This window comes from Anopheles bellator, chromosome 1, assembly GCF_943735745.2.
Source record: "Anopheles bellator chromosome 1, idAnoBellAS_SP24_06.2, whole genome shotgun sequence".
NCBI classification, from domain to species: domain Eukaryota; kingdom Metazoa; phylum Arthropoda; class Insecta; order Diptera; family Culicidae; genus Anopheles; species Anopheles bellator.
Genome location: NC_071285.1, coordinates 35833919 through 35847579, shown reverse-complemented (window position 1 = coordinate 35847579; position 13661 = coordinate 35833919). Strand labels below are relative to the sequence as shown.

Here is a 13661-nt window from a genome sequence, read left to right as displayed (position 1 = left end):
ACGGGTGAAAACGAAACGGACCTCTGAGGTTTCCGTTACCATTCGCGCCAAACGTACCCAATATTGGTGACATCATAAACGAAGACCTTCGTTTCACACAAGTTACATAACTACGTACACACCCCCCAAAAACGATTGGCCAGTTCTATTTGAGAGCAGTAGGTCCGGTTTCTCTTCCCGGAAGAAAAAATCCTGTTACTAAGCTCTGTGATTTGCGATTTTTTGCGTGCGGATTTTGCTGTTCGTGTTTAAAGTGGCCATTGATGATATACAGCAACTAATACTACTTATGAAACGATCGATAACTAAGTTCCTTCGGATCAAAAACGTGTTCGAAGATATACCTTCACCGATGCAGCGATGTCCCTGAAGGGTTTCAATGAAACTTTCACAAGTGCTTTGGGCAGATCACTAAAACCAAAAGCACACTACGAATATAGTTTATTGTATTTGTGAAACACTAATTGTGCTTCATTAATCAAATGAAATATTTTTTCTTGTTTTAATTATAATAGTTTTGTCTACTTATAATGTTTCTTCAAATTTAACGAACAAAACAAATATAAAGTTCAATCACCGTTCATTCGTTTCGGAATATTTGGTTAACTTTCTATCACACATATCTATTCTATCGATTTGGAATGTGATAAATTCTGGTTTTGTAGAATTTTATGGCATCAACATCGATACATCGAACGAGAACTATTTCGGGAACATATCCGGACCCACGGATTCCATCCATGATTCGAAACAGGCTATGATCTCTCTCTCCCAAGAAAGGGGAGCGATTTAAACTGTTCATTGATTGAACTCCTGATTGAGAGTTCGGCTTTTCCGCATCAATCGAATCTTGTGCGAAACAAAATGCTTTCGAACATGAGCAAACTTAATCAAACTGTTGATTTTGTCGATATTCAATCAATAAAGAATGCAAATAAGAGAAACTGGTTTGAAGCCGCTGGAGCCATGCGGAAGAGCTCACAGTCTGTGCCATCCATAAGAGTGTGTATTGTCGTGATGATAGGATTTTTCTAAGCCACACGATCTAAGTAAAATTAAAGTGTTATTAGGTAATAGCGGTAAATAATTCTAAATATTTAACAGTTAAGCAGGTTTGTAAAATATTTTCAAATACATAACCAAGCATTCAGAGTTGAATCTAGATGTTGAAAACGCTTTGTTTGAAGCATTCTTTAACAATAAAAATATATCGACTCAAAAATGGGTACATTTAGACTCTGATAAATACGTTTGCATACCTTGCAGGCGCGTGAAACAGATCTAATATTCGGACACCGCAATAAACGATGCACAATGGAAAAGAAAACCAGTGACACAATGGTTATTGCTTTATTATTTTCAAATGTCTTCCCCGTAACCATTCGTGCCGTTTCAGCTCCTCTTCCAGCTGCACGATGTTGCGTTTTTGCTGCTGATTAAAACTCTTGTAGGTCTCGATCAGGGCGATGTAAGTGCTCATCAGGGTGCGCAGCTCTTTCGGTTTGAGGCTCACCATCACGTCGGTGCGCAGAGTAGATCCGAAGCTCGGCAGCACCGGCGGTGGCGGCAGAGTCTGGGGCTTTTGCAGAACCGATATCCGTGTGCCACACCCTTCAGGGGTCGACGGCGTGGCATCGGCCGGTGAATCTGAGTGCGTGTCGTGACTGTTTACGCGGTCACTGGTCGTAGGCATTCGATCAGATGTCTCTAAAGCCACAATCGGGGTTGTGTCAACTATCTCACCGTTCACGGCAAGTGTCTCAATGTTGTTGACATTGCTGTTAAATTGCGTGACCGCAGCGGTCTGAGACGAGGCTGGTCCTTCCGTCATAATCTCTGGTCGATCTGCTTGCACTCCAATCACACCCTGTTCAATCGATGAGCCACTCCCGATCGAGCCGCTCGATGAGGCATTTAAAGGCTGATCCAACGCAGAAGTTCCGGCTAGCGGACGGAGAAGTATCGGTGGAACCTGTAATGATCCATCCTTTTCGGTCGCCACACGTTTATCGGACGAGTTTTGCTCCTCGAAAACGGTATGCACCCCGGGACCGTACTGTAGTAAATAGGATACCTTTTCTATTCCCTCACCGCAACATAAACGCAAGGCACACACCAGCAGCCAAATATTAGTCCGAAGAATTGAATTCATTTCACTAGCACCACGGTAGCACACTTTATAAACACAGGAATTTGTGTGGCTAACGAACGATCTCTACCGTGCCACGTATGGAATGCTTCTGACAGGATCGACAGGATGTGGTCACCCGTTTCGATGCAACGTAAGATCCATCCGAAGAATTTGGCAAAGAAAGAACGCAAACGAAGATTCTCGAACTGGTTTTCGAAGTCAAAAAGTGAATGTAATTCCAGAACAAAGACCGTTCAGATCGTCCGCTCCAAAACTCCGCCAGGGTAACGATCGTTCTTTGGTGCAGAAACTCTTTAGCACTTAGGCGAAAGCCTGCACAACGACACTGTAATGGGTAAACATAATTACGGGATCTCGTTCTCCTTTCCCACACAGTACTTTCACCATAAATGAAGTGTTCTTGGCATTCTCGAAAACCAGTATTCTTAAAAACTTCGACCAAAGAAGACGTCCGAGATGAACAGAGCTATAACTCACTTCAGCGTCATTTTGGCCTTACTCAGCTTTACCGTCATTGAGACGAAGTTCTTGATGCTTGACGATCGGATCGACTACAAACAGGAAGCTCGCACGAGAAACGCGATGCTGGACAAACACATTGTGGAGTTTGCCAACTTTATCGAGCACCTTCAACGGCTCTACGATCGTTTTGCAGACATGGACCACGAGCATCAGTTCTATCGACGTCGATTCTACTGAAAGGATAATACACCATAAAGCTAAGAGAAAATGTTTATAACTCGAAACTAAGCTACCTGTACAGAATAACTGTTGACATTGAATAAAATTATCATTAAAAAAAACATCAATATTTGTTTGTATGTAACATTCTTTCATTCGGTGGACTTCCATTTTGAACAAAGGTATGTTTTAGAAAGGTGAGTTACACAAAACTGCTTGTGGTTCAATTAAAACTTCAAGACGTCCCTTTTATGGAATAGATCAACCAATTGTTTAAGAGTATAAAACAAAAAACCGATACCGATTTTTTCCAAACAAAATCGAAATAAAAATGTTGCATGACATGGAGTGCTTGGGAAAGTTCTTACATCTTGTTTTTGGAAAAATCATTTCTGTTCATCCACATTGAGAAAGAAAACATTATGTATAAAGCTTAACAAATCGGCAAGAAATACGATATGTATGTGCTATGTGCTGATCAGTAATATTTTTACGCACACAATAAGACTTTTTCGGTAGGAGAAAGCACCACACCTTGCCGAAGTGCTCCGCAAAACCCGATTGGTGAAAGTATTTCAATCCTTTTTTTGAAGGAGGAGTAAACTTAAGCGCCCAGGAGAAAGATTCCGTATAAAAATAATCACATTTCGTTGCGGAAGGGTTATTGATGCACAAACAACTGCTCTGTAAGGTATGTTCAGTTCGAGTTGATCCTTCCATGCAACGATCGATCGCAATACGCATTCTTCGATGTTTTCCCTTTTTTCTATGTTTTCCACAGATTACGATGGTCTACATACAGTCTAACAGCTTGGCAGCATTTGCCGTACTGCTGCTGGTAGGTGTCGTGATAGTTTCTGCAGCCACCAGTTCGCAGATCGGCGATGACAAGTCTGCTGCCGGAAAATACTACGGACATCGCCCACATCGCCCACTGGATTCGTACAAAAAGCTGACGCAAGAGGTTTACGAGTTTGAAAACATTTTTCAAAGCGAGCTGGACAAATTGGTGGAGAGACTCCGTGCCCTTCTGGAAAAGCTACCCCGCAAGAAGGACAAGTACGAAGGACATGGCTACGGAAGGTACAACTACGGTGACCTGGAGAGCCTACAGCAGGCCCTCAGTGAGCATAATGCCGGCAAAAGGAGGCTAAGCGTACCGCCACCAGTCTAGAATAAACCTTCCAGTTAGTGGCCCTGTTCATCGGATAATTCAGGATTTCAAATCAAATGACCCTTTCCATACGGATAACTTGAAAGATTCACTTAAAAACTGCTACAGATGTTTGAAAACTGATTCGAAATAAAAAGCATGTATCGGACCAAATGAAGTACGTTTGGGTTTCTTGTATTATTTGCGGGTTGTGATACAAATTTGGTGTGTGATAAACTCATCATTTTTTATCATTTTGAGAAACCGTACATTCTTACAGCTGATCGTGTTTTATGTTGCAATACACATATAAATGTAAATGATTATAAGGTCTTGTAAATGGATGTGTGAACTACAAAGATAGAGCAACAGAAACCTTCTGCACTCCAGAGCGTGGACCTCCCTTTTACGTGAAGGGATGGCGATCGTTGTATGAAAGATGCCATGATTCTGGAGAGGACGCGGCCATGCCACCTATCGCTGATTTTGTTATTATTGGTAAGATTGTCTATAGATAAATCCGTCCTTCTCAAACCTATGCAGGGGTAAGAGGTTTAATTTATTATCATCATCATGTGTTTGTATAATGTTGTTCCATAATGTCTATGCTGCCTGAAACACACTGAACAAACTTCACAGGACTAAGCTGATACAGCATTAAGTTAAATAACACTTGCAAGAGACGAACAGAGAGGTATGTGATCGTCAACCATATCAAACTACGCAAAAGTCAAAAAGGACTAAGACTATTATTTTTGCTAATGATTAAAGTAAAAGGTAATAAAAAATGTATAAATACTACAATAAAATTGTTATAAGTAGGACTTCACTACATGTTGGTCGTACGTTGGTTGTATGTTTGATTCACATGGTCGGTTAGGACATTGATAAAAAAATCTCCAATTATTGTAATTTTAATTCAATAATGTATGAGTCCTTTTGTGATTCCCACATTAGCTGTTAGCTGTTTTATCAAAACTAAAGCAAGTAAATTAACATAAAAAATCATATATTGGAAAATATTTTCACAACGCATAAATCTGTTCGAAAATGGTCAACCGAACAAACAAAAGTAACAAAGTACAAGACGAGCGAGAAATATGAGAAAGCACAGAAATAAATAAGAACTTCTCCGGTGATTGGTGAAAGTAGTCGCGACTTTTCCCGAAGAGCTACGATTGGGAGGAGCAACCTAAATCAATCCGCTGCGATATAAAAACGAATGTAGTTCGTTGCACTGTGCTTATTGCTCGATCAGAACTCCTTGTCACCGCAACGTCTGAGGTGAGACATTCGTGGGGCTTTTCGCCCATCTCCGGCCTGAAATGGGGATGCGGCCATGTTTCGAGTAAATTTAATTCTTTCTTTTTTCTCTAAACCTTTGTCAACAAAAACAAAACTCATAGGTCTAGTTCAATGGGGCTGGTAGTAAAGTTCGGTCTCCCGCTCATCGGGATTGTGGTACTGTGTGGTCTTGTCGCCTGCGCTAGGCCAGGAGGAGAAAAAGAAGGTTACGAGGACGTGAACAGCTTACCACCGGAGGAGAAACGCCGCATCATCCGTGAACTGCTGCGGGCCCAGCGGGACATCCGTCAGGCACTGCTCAAGATCCACTATCACCTGGACGGTGACGAGATAGAGGAAGACGAGGAGGATGAGTACTTCGGGCATGGTTGCTGGGACAAGGAACTGGCCGGTTACCGGCAGAACACTGAGGAGAAGATGGCTTCGCTGACGAACGCCGTGAAGGAGGCCAACCATGTGCTGGATGAAATCGAGGAGCGACTTAAGCGGCCGGTTGACCACGGACACTATGGCGGTTACTACCCAGGCCCAGGCTACGGACACCACGGATACGGACCGATTAGAGGTCGCCCAACAGAGCCACCGATAATCACGACCCCCGAACCTGTCGAACCGAGCAACCCAGCGAGTTCGTTGCTAGACGAAGAAGAATACTACGCACGGCATCTCCCGGTTGCCGGAAGTCGACGATACGGTCGGCTGCTCCAGGAACAGAACGAGCAGGTGTCCGAAGAGAACAGTAAGGTGGACAAGCCCCAGGAACCGTACAGTAGTGACGTAGCCGAAGCACTAGAGACACTAGCCGAGGACAAGGAATAGGATTAAATGCTTACGGAGTGCATCGCGTCAGAGTTAAATTGTAGAGAACGTTTCGGAAACCATTAAATGAATCCACAATAAAGTCTCGTTCGAGAATTGCTTCTTTAATCGTGCTGTTCGTTCTTCTCTCGTAACTGTTGATTGGCCTGAATCACACTGTCGAGTAGTTCCTGCAACGCTTCGTAGTGGCCTGGCGGAACTTCGGTCCATTCCGGCCCACGAGCAGTCGTCGTTCGCTGGACGGCCGACGATCCTTTCGTGGTCGTCTCTCCCTGGAAGGCACTCCACAACCCAGTCAGTGTGTCGATCGCCGGGTGTATTACGATGAGCTGCTTGGTGCCCGAAACTGCACTTTCAACAGCCGCACAGTCCACGAATGCTGGTCTCAGCAAACTTGAAACTACGAATAGAATTTGTGGCACAATCATTTTGTCCTCGGAACTGCTCTACGAGCTCGTGTCACTGGCAACGACGGTGCTCGACTAAAGTTGGGGTGCACTTGGGACAAGCAGATCCGTTGCGAGTTTTTTCCTCCCATAACACTTACTACTGGAGTTCAACACTTTCGACTTTCACTTGCGACCGGGCGAAACCTGCATTTTATCGTTTAAAAAGAGTTGACTCTGAATGTAGGATTGAACCCTTCGGTTGTAGTTAGTTCGAAATATGACTAACCCATGGGCTAGATTGAGGATCCCCTTAATACTGACCATCTGGCAGCGCTCTTACGGAATTTGGATTTAACTTTATTACTTGTTATGATGGGTTTGTTATGATGCTGTGATCCATTCATCCATTATCCATTCTATAGTGTTGAAATCACAGGTTAAAATCATTGCTGAAAGCAAAGTCTTCAAATTCGTCCCAGCTTGGCTCGTCGTCGCCTCAGTCATTATTTCGAATGCATCCGCGCACTTAATTTCGTTTTACACACAAAATTGGATAAAAATTTTACGCCATCCAATTTTTGGAGTAGACAAAAATTGATGATGAGCTAAAACCAGAAATGAGTGACAGGAATAGCAATATGACGCCACAAAAAATTGAATATACACAGCCCCAATAAATACAAAATTGTCAAAACTATTTGAACAACGCACAAATTCAAGTGCCAACCTTTTGCCAATGCCAATTGAATGCCAATTGAATGTCTGCCTTTTTAAAAAAATGAATCACTGAATAAGCAAACAACTTATTAAAATTTCTCAAGAACTTGCTACCAAGGTAGAGATTCAAAAACGATAATTTTGTAGCATAATTTTTTATGGCGACAAAGGACATTTTTTCTTGACATTTACTTAAACTAGCAAAATTTCCGCATCTGGAGCATTTAAAACCCTTAATTGATTGCAGAGAGACCGTTACATTCAGAAAAGGTGACTGTTTGTTTTCGAAAACGATGAACAGATATTATAAAATATTAAGTTGGTTAAAAAGAAATCCATTATTTTTTCGATAGATGGTCTTAGTGATCGATATCTAGTGAAGTATCAATCGTACAGTTTCAAGTTTACGCTCGTTTTAAAGTTAACACTTTACGCTAAAAAAATCCATTCATTGCTTTTAGTTTGTTCCATTCGTTTGTGAGCTACAGGGTGTTAACAATGCAAGTCAACAAAGAGAAAGTTCTGTACATTCGATTTTTCTTTGAAAAAGGCGAAAATTCAACGAAATTGTGCATGGTGTTTTTGGTGCCGATACTGTAAGAGCAAATTGCGAGAAATGTTAGTTTCACTGATTTGATTATTTTATATTTGATGTTACCCCGCACAGGCAGATCCGCCGTCGAAAATATCGATAAAATCACAGAATTATTCAAAGTTGATCAGCTTTTTGAGTAATTTGAGCATCGACCAGGACTAAAAGATTAACCATCAAACTGTTTTAAGCCGTTTGCGCAAAGCTGAATTCACAAAGAAGGTCGATGTTTCGGTGCCAAAAAACGTGATGCATCGAATTCCTTTCGGTGATGTTTTGGCCAAACGGAATAAAATCGACCAATTTCTTAAACGAATGGGAACTGCAGATGGGAAATTCGATACATATGACAATGCTGTGTGAAAACAATCGTGTTCTAAGCGTGGTGAAGCCGCTCAAACGGTGGCCAAACCAGGACTCACTGCCAGGAAGTTTCTGTTGTGTATTTCGCCAAGCGATTATCACCTTTTTCGCCCATTGCCAAAATTCCAGAGTGATGAGAAATTGAAATCAAGAAAGGATTGTGAAAATAGAGTGCGACAGTTTTTCCCCAATGACGACCAATTTTCCGACAAAACAATTGAAACAAATTGAATTGAATTTATTGAAGCAAATCGGACCATCGAAAACATTTGAAATAAAGTTTTGAAATTCACACAAAAATAATGGAGTTCTTCTTAGCCAACGTAATATGTGGTTTCAGCAAGGTGTCGTTTTGGTTATGTCAATTGGACACCAAAATCGTTCGATTTGACTTTGTTGGACTTTTTCTTGTAGGGCCACCCAAAATATAATGTTTCTGCTGACAAGCCTGCAATTTTTGAGCACTTGAAAAATACCTTTCGCTGAGTTATGGCCAAGGCAACACCAAAATTTGCAGAAAAAAGTTATTGAAAATTATCTTCTGAGATCCGAATTGAACGGTACGCATAATGGCAAAATAAATCCTTTATGTAAAAAACTGTATAACAGGACTAATTTTTGGATGATTTTGTGTAACTGTGGTTCCAATTCTATTGGTCAGTGTGTCTACCAATGTTTTGGAGTACATTCAAATCAAACGTTTCGGGTGGTCTCGGTGATTGAAGCCTGTTTATCTCAGGATTGCGTTTAACTTGACCACTGGTTATCCGAATACAATCTCCAAAGTACAACCAGGCATCTTCAGCGAGAGCGTGCAATCGAAAACATGACACAAATTTGGATAATTAGTGGGCGGCGATTGTTTTTATTTTAGAAAGGAGAATAATGCGAAAAAACAGGTCATCTCTCGATGAAAGAGATCGAAATCGAACAAAATAAAACAACAAGGCAGCTGTCAGAATCACCGTTATGTGACCTTTGTTGCAGCCTTATCAGAAGGGGGCCCGAGCCTTTCACTTCCAAGTAATCGCCTTGCATCGCAACGCATCCTGCCATCCGAGGTCCTCAGTGTTTACGATCTGTGAAAAGAGCGCAATATAACGAGACGACATAACGAATTAATTTCACGAGCGTTTCCGGCTATTACTCACATCAAACCAAGCATCGGCATGCTGCTACATTCTTTCCTGCTCCGACGACTTTCCAAAGAAAAATCGCCGAAGTGAATGGCTTTGGTCAGGATCAAGTTAAGACTGGGGCAACATTCTATGGGTTCGATGCTTTTTTGGCATCACAGTAAGAGCGGCAAGAAGCTGATTCTCGGTCACGAAACAGTGCCTTTCACATCGCCCTGTTCTTGTTTCTTATGCAAAGTATTTTCTTTCGGAAATTTTAAGGCATCCTCCATTTCTGGTTTACGGTTCACTTAATCGCTCCGCGCAAACAATCTTCAGTTAACGAAAACAAAAACAAAACATTAAAAACCAGTTTCCCGGTGTTCGAAAGCAGTCAAGTTCAAATGGGATCGTAATTACCGTAAATGCGGAGGGCCGCAGCTAGAACCGCACAGGACCCGGTTTGGGAAAGGTCCTGCTAAATGGAGGTTAAAGTGAAGGGAAGTGTTTATTTGTGGAAATAAAACCGCATGCCCGCTGTTTAACGGCTTACGGCACACACTGTGGTCAGAAGACGGATCATTCAATCACTCGACGCCTGATTGCATCGGAATCCTCGAGATGTGCACCAGAACATTCAGCAACGACGGCAACGAATACGGTGAAAGGAAAGTGGTAATGAAGCCAATTGAAGGACAATAAATTTAACAAACAAATGCCCTTTCTGAACGGGTGGTGAAAGACGACCCATAACACTAATCAATGAGATTCGTTTAAAATTATTTATGGGACAGTAGCCCCGCGAAGATGGGTTTGAAATTCGATGCCACATTCGTGGCGTTCTTACGGCCAAGAAGAAAATGTATCAAGAAAGAAATGACATTCGGTTGTTTTTATGGTGTAATTAAATTTGAAAGCAACTTTGAGCTTTCAACAAATGTTAGCCGTTTTTTTAATCGTACAATGCTAGTGATTCCATGATTTCTTATTAAAAAAGAGTTTACTGAAACTGCTCTAACATATTTCATATATCGAAGTGCCTATAAAACTTTTAGCGCAATGACAGTAATTGTGGTATAACTATTTAAAATGTTTCAGAAAAAAAATGTAGATATATTGTATCGAAAACAGCAAATGGTTGGAGAATTTTTAAATATATTACACATCATTTATAGTAAATTTCTTAAGCATATTTACAATAAAAAAGGTTAAAAGAATGCAAATTATTCTTAGTGCTGATTCGTATTAATGGTTACAGGCATAATGTTCTGGGGATTCATTTCTGGCCATTTTCTGGGATAAAAGCCATGATAACTGGTAACTTAGTAAAAGAACTAATCAGTCTTGAAGGAAAACATCTCATTGGTCAATGACTTCTTGGTCTTGCAGTACCTCGAAAGTGCCGATCTTGCGGATTCTGACTGTCCACTTCAAAGCCCATCCAACGATTGAGAATTTGTGCGCATTGGTGAACCTAGCCGTAAATGAGAAAACCCCACGTAATTCAATCACATATTCTGAAATAACCGTTGGCATTTATAAATTTAATAAAGACTTTGTTTCAAAAATTTTCGTTCTTGGTATTACATATCGAAACAAGTTACTGCTCAAAGATGAGTTTTATTGCTGTAAAGTGTGCTTCGTTCTCTTAAGCTAACAAATAAATCCCTGTTTCGTTCGTGACAAATAGTCACCAGCCATGTGGAAAAACTTCACAGTTCGCGCACGATCATTCTGGACGTTCGCTTCTTGTTTTCCATCGTCTTTCGCACAAACTTGAAATCGTATCCATCCCATCCATTGCGGGCCACGCCGAGCACGGGTTTGCTTGTGGTAGGGATCGACACAGGAGTCGCTTCCTTTTCAACAGACAACAATTCTTCCACTGTCGGCGTTGAGGTCCTTTTTGGCGCTAGAATAGAGGGCCGTACCTCAACGGGTTGTTGCCGGGAGCCGTTTCGGTTTAACTTAAGTCGCTGCAGAAACGCCGTCAGTTTATCGGAACTATCTTCGCCCGCAGGAGGCCTCGGCCTCGAAAGGCTTTCCGACGGTGGTCCTTGGTTGGCTGGTGGAGCGTCCTGTTGTACCTTGGTCTGATACCGCCTATTGATTGGTCTGATTCGAGAATCATCCAGTGTGGTGTAGTCACTCAACCTCAACGCTTCGTGCTGAACCGGTGACGGTGTAGGAGGAGGTCGGTGATACTGAGGAACGTTATCTCGTACGTTATTGGGATTCGATTGCCAAATCGCTGGATGTGGACGATGTACCAAAGCCCACCTATCTGCGGAATCGTCTGCTAAATCATACTCTGGGCCTGATATTTCCGCACTGAGGTTATCCTCATACTTATCCTCTATCAACCAGGAACTATCTCTTTGGCCACCGACCGTTTTCGTCAAGTGTCCTCCCTTTCGGTGCATGTTGGCGCCTGGCAGGTGTGCAAGCTGCTCATCGCTAGGAGGATACATGAAGTAATGGATGTAGTTGTAGTACTTGTTTTTATAAATTTGTGTGTTAGCAGGACTTGGAGCCGTTTCAATCCTATCGCGGTTCAATGTCGGCTGGAGTTTCGGCTTATGCCCGGACAAGTCGCTTTCAGTATTCGCAGATTCTAATGTCGATGAGGTAGTCACCGGTAATGGTGTTGTTTCAGTGTGGACCGTGGAAACGTCTGTTGCAGTACCTTCACCTACAGATCCTCTCTCACTATAGTTGCCAGGCGTATCCTGCTGCTCAGTGGAGCTTCTGTTGGTACAGTTCGTTACATCGTACAGAACGATCGGTGTTTTCGAGGTACGATCATTGTACTCGTGCACTAGTTGATCGTACGCTTGCGAAAGATTCGCCGACTGGTTGCGTAGCATGTTGATCTCATCGTTGACTTTTGCCACCAACTGCTGGAACTCGTTTAAACTGATCTGTCTCGTGGATGACGGCTTGGTTTTTGGGGTCCCTTCGGTTGTAACACTTTTCACGGTACCATTTTGTACGATATTGGCCCTCGATTCAATAGGGGTCTCGGAGCTAACTGAGACAGAAGAAGTAGACGGGGTCACAGATGAAGTGGTGATCGTGCTGACAATGGGTGTGGTATTGGTGACAGTATTGGCGCTCGCAGTTGTCATTTGGTCGGACGGTATGCCTCCCACCACACCGATAACGCCAACTATAGCGACGTAAAGTAGAGTCTGGAAATGCGCCCAACAATCAGATCACCATTAGAACTAACCACCCCGACTGTGTACCCGATTTCTTACCATAACTACGATTCTCCTCAAAAAACACCGACCACTCTGCGCGAAAATACTTTCGAAAATAGAATGCCGGTCCGAATCAAGTCCCCATTCTGCGATGTTGTAATCGAGTGAAAGACTTCCGATCACCACCACTCCACGAACACCGAAAAGATCAGAGAATGGGGCAACGTCCGAAAATGCAACAATTCGAGCCGCCAGCACACGAAAACACCCGAAGTACACGTGCTCAGATGAGTCAAACGATCGGCCACGAGGAGCCACTGGTCAGCCTTTCCCTTCGGCGTGAGGATCGTAGCATAAAGCTGGGGAGATTGCAGCCAACCTCTTTCATTCTACTTTCATCCACATCCACTGCAACATACTGCTACAGGTCGGTCCGGACGTGAGATCCTTGGATCGGTCTTTGATACTTCTCATACAGAAAGCTGATTTTAGTCAATCTTCTCCCTTTCAGCGCTAGAATGAAGTCGGTCGGGGTTTTGCTGGTGCTGGCGGTCATGCTCCGGTCTGGTAGTTGCCTGGATTCGATCACTAAAGTGCGAACCGCCGAAAGGCTGGCGGACAGCTTGGACATCCTGCAGGAGGATTCGCAGATTGAGTCGCTTGCTCCGGTGTCGGAGCACTCGGAACTGTTCGAAATGGCCAAGCGTTTGGCGCTGAAGAAGCAATCGCTGGAAGGTCGCGCAGCAGCAGAAACGCTGATTCCGGAAGAGCACCTCAACAACATGGATCGGTTGGAGGACAACAGTGAGGAGTTTATGGACCTCTCGATCGACATTGCGTACTCGGCCATCTACCTACTGCGAAACTATACAATGTTTGTGCATAACGCTAGAAATAAGTTTATCGTTGTTTTCGAGTGAATAAAATGCTTGTGGTCAAACTGAAGCCAAATTGGTTTTGAAAGGTGTTTTCGCGAATAATCGAGATGACGAATTTCATATTTGACGATGGCAACACTTCTTCAACCCATTTTATTCTATAATTTTACTTGAAGTCTTGACTTGACTTTATTATTCGTTTATGGTCAGTACTATTGAATCAGTTCTAACCTGCGTAGCTCCATCGGATGTTTATTAAAATGAATTACTAGATGATACTTGTTGTACTTACAA

At 42.6% G+C, this 13661-nt stretch overlaps 2 protein-coding genes across 2 annotated transcripts; both read left to right on the top strand.

Annotated features, from left to right (window-relative positions):
- Nucleotides 1-5402: 5402 nt before the first annotated feature.
- Nucleotides 5403-6110, top strand: LOC131215506 (uncharacterized). The gene has a single exon (XM_058209897.1). The coding sequence runs from the start codon at nt 5403-5405 to the stop codon at nt 6108-6110; it is 708 nt and encodes a 235-aa protein (XP_058065880.1).
- Nucleotides 6111-13007: 6897 nt separating this feature from the next.
- Nucleotides 13008-13409, top strand: LOC131205557 (uncharacterized). Its single transcript, XM_058197706.1, has one exon. The coding sequence runs from the start codon at nt 13008-13010 to the stop codon at nt 13407-13409; it is 402 nt and encodes a 133-aa protein (XP_058053689.1).
- The last annotated feature ends 252 nt before the right edge of the window (nt 13410-13661 follow it).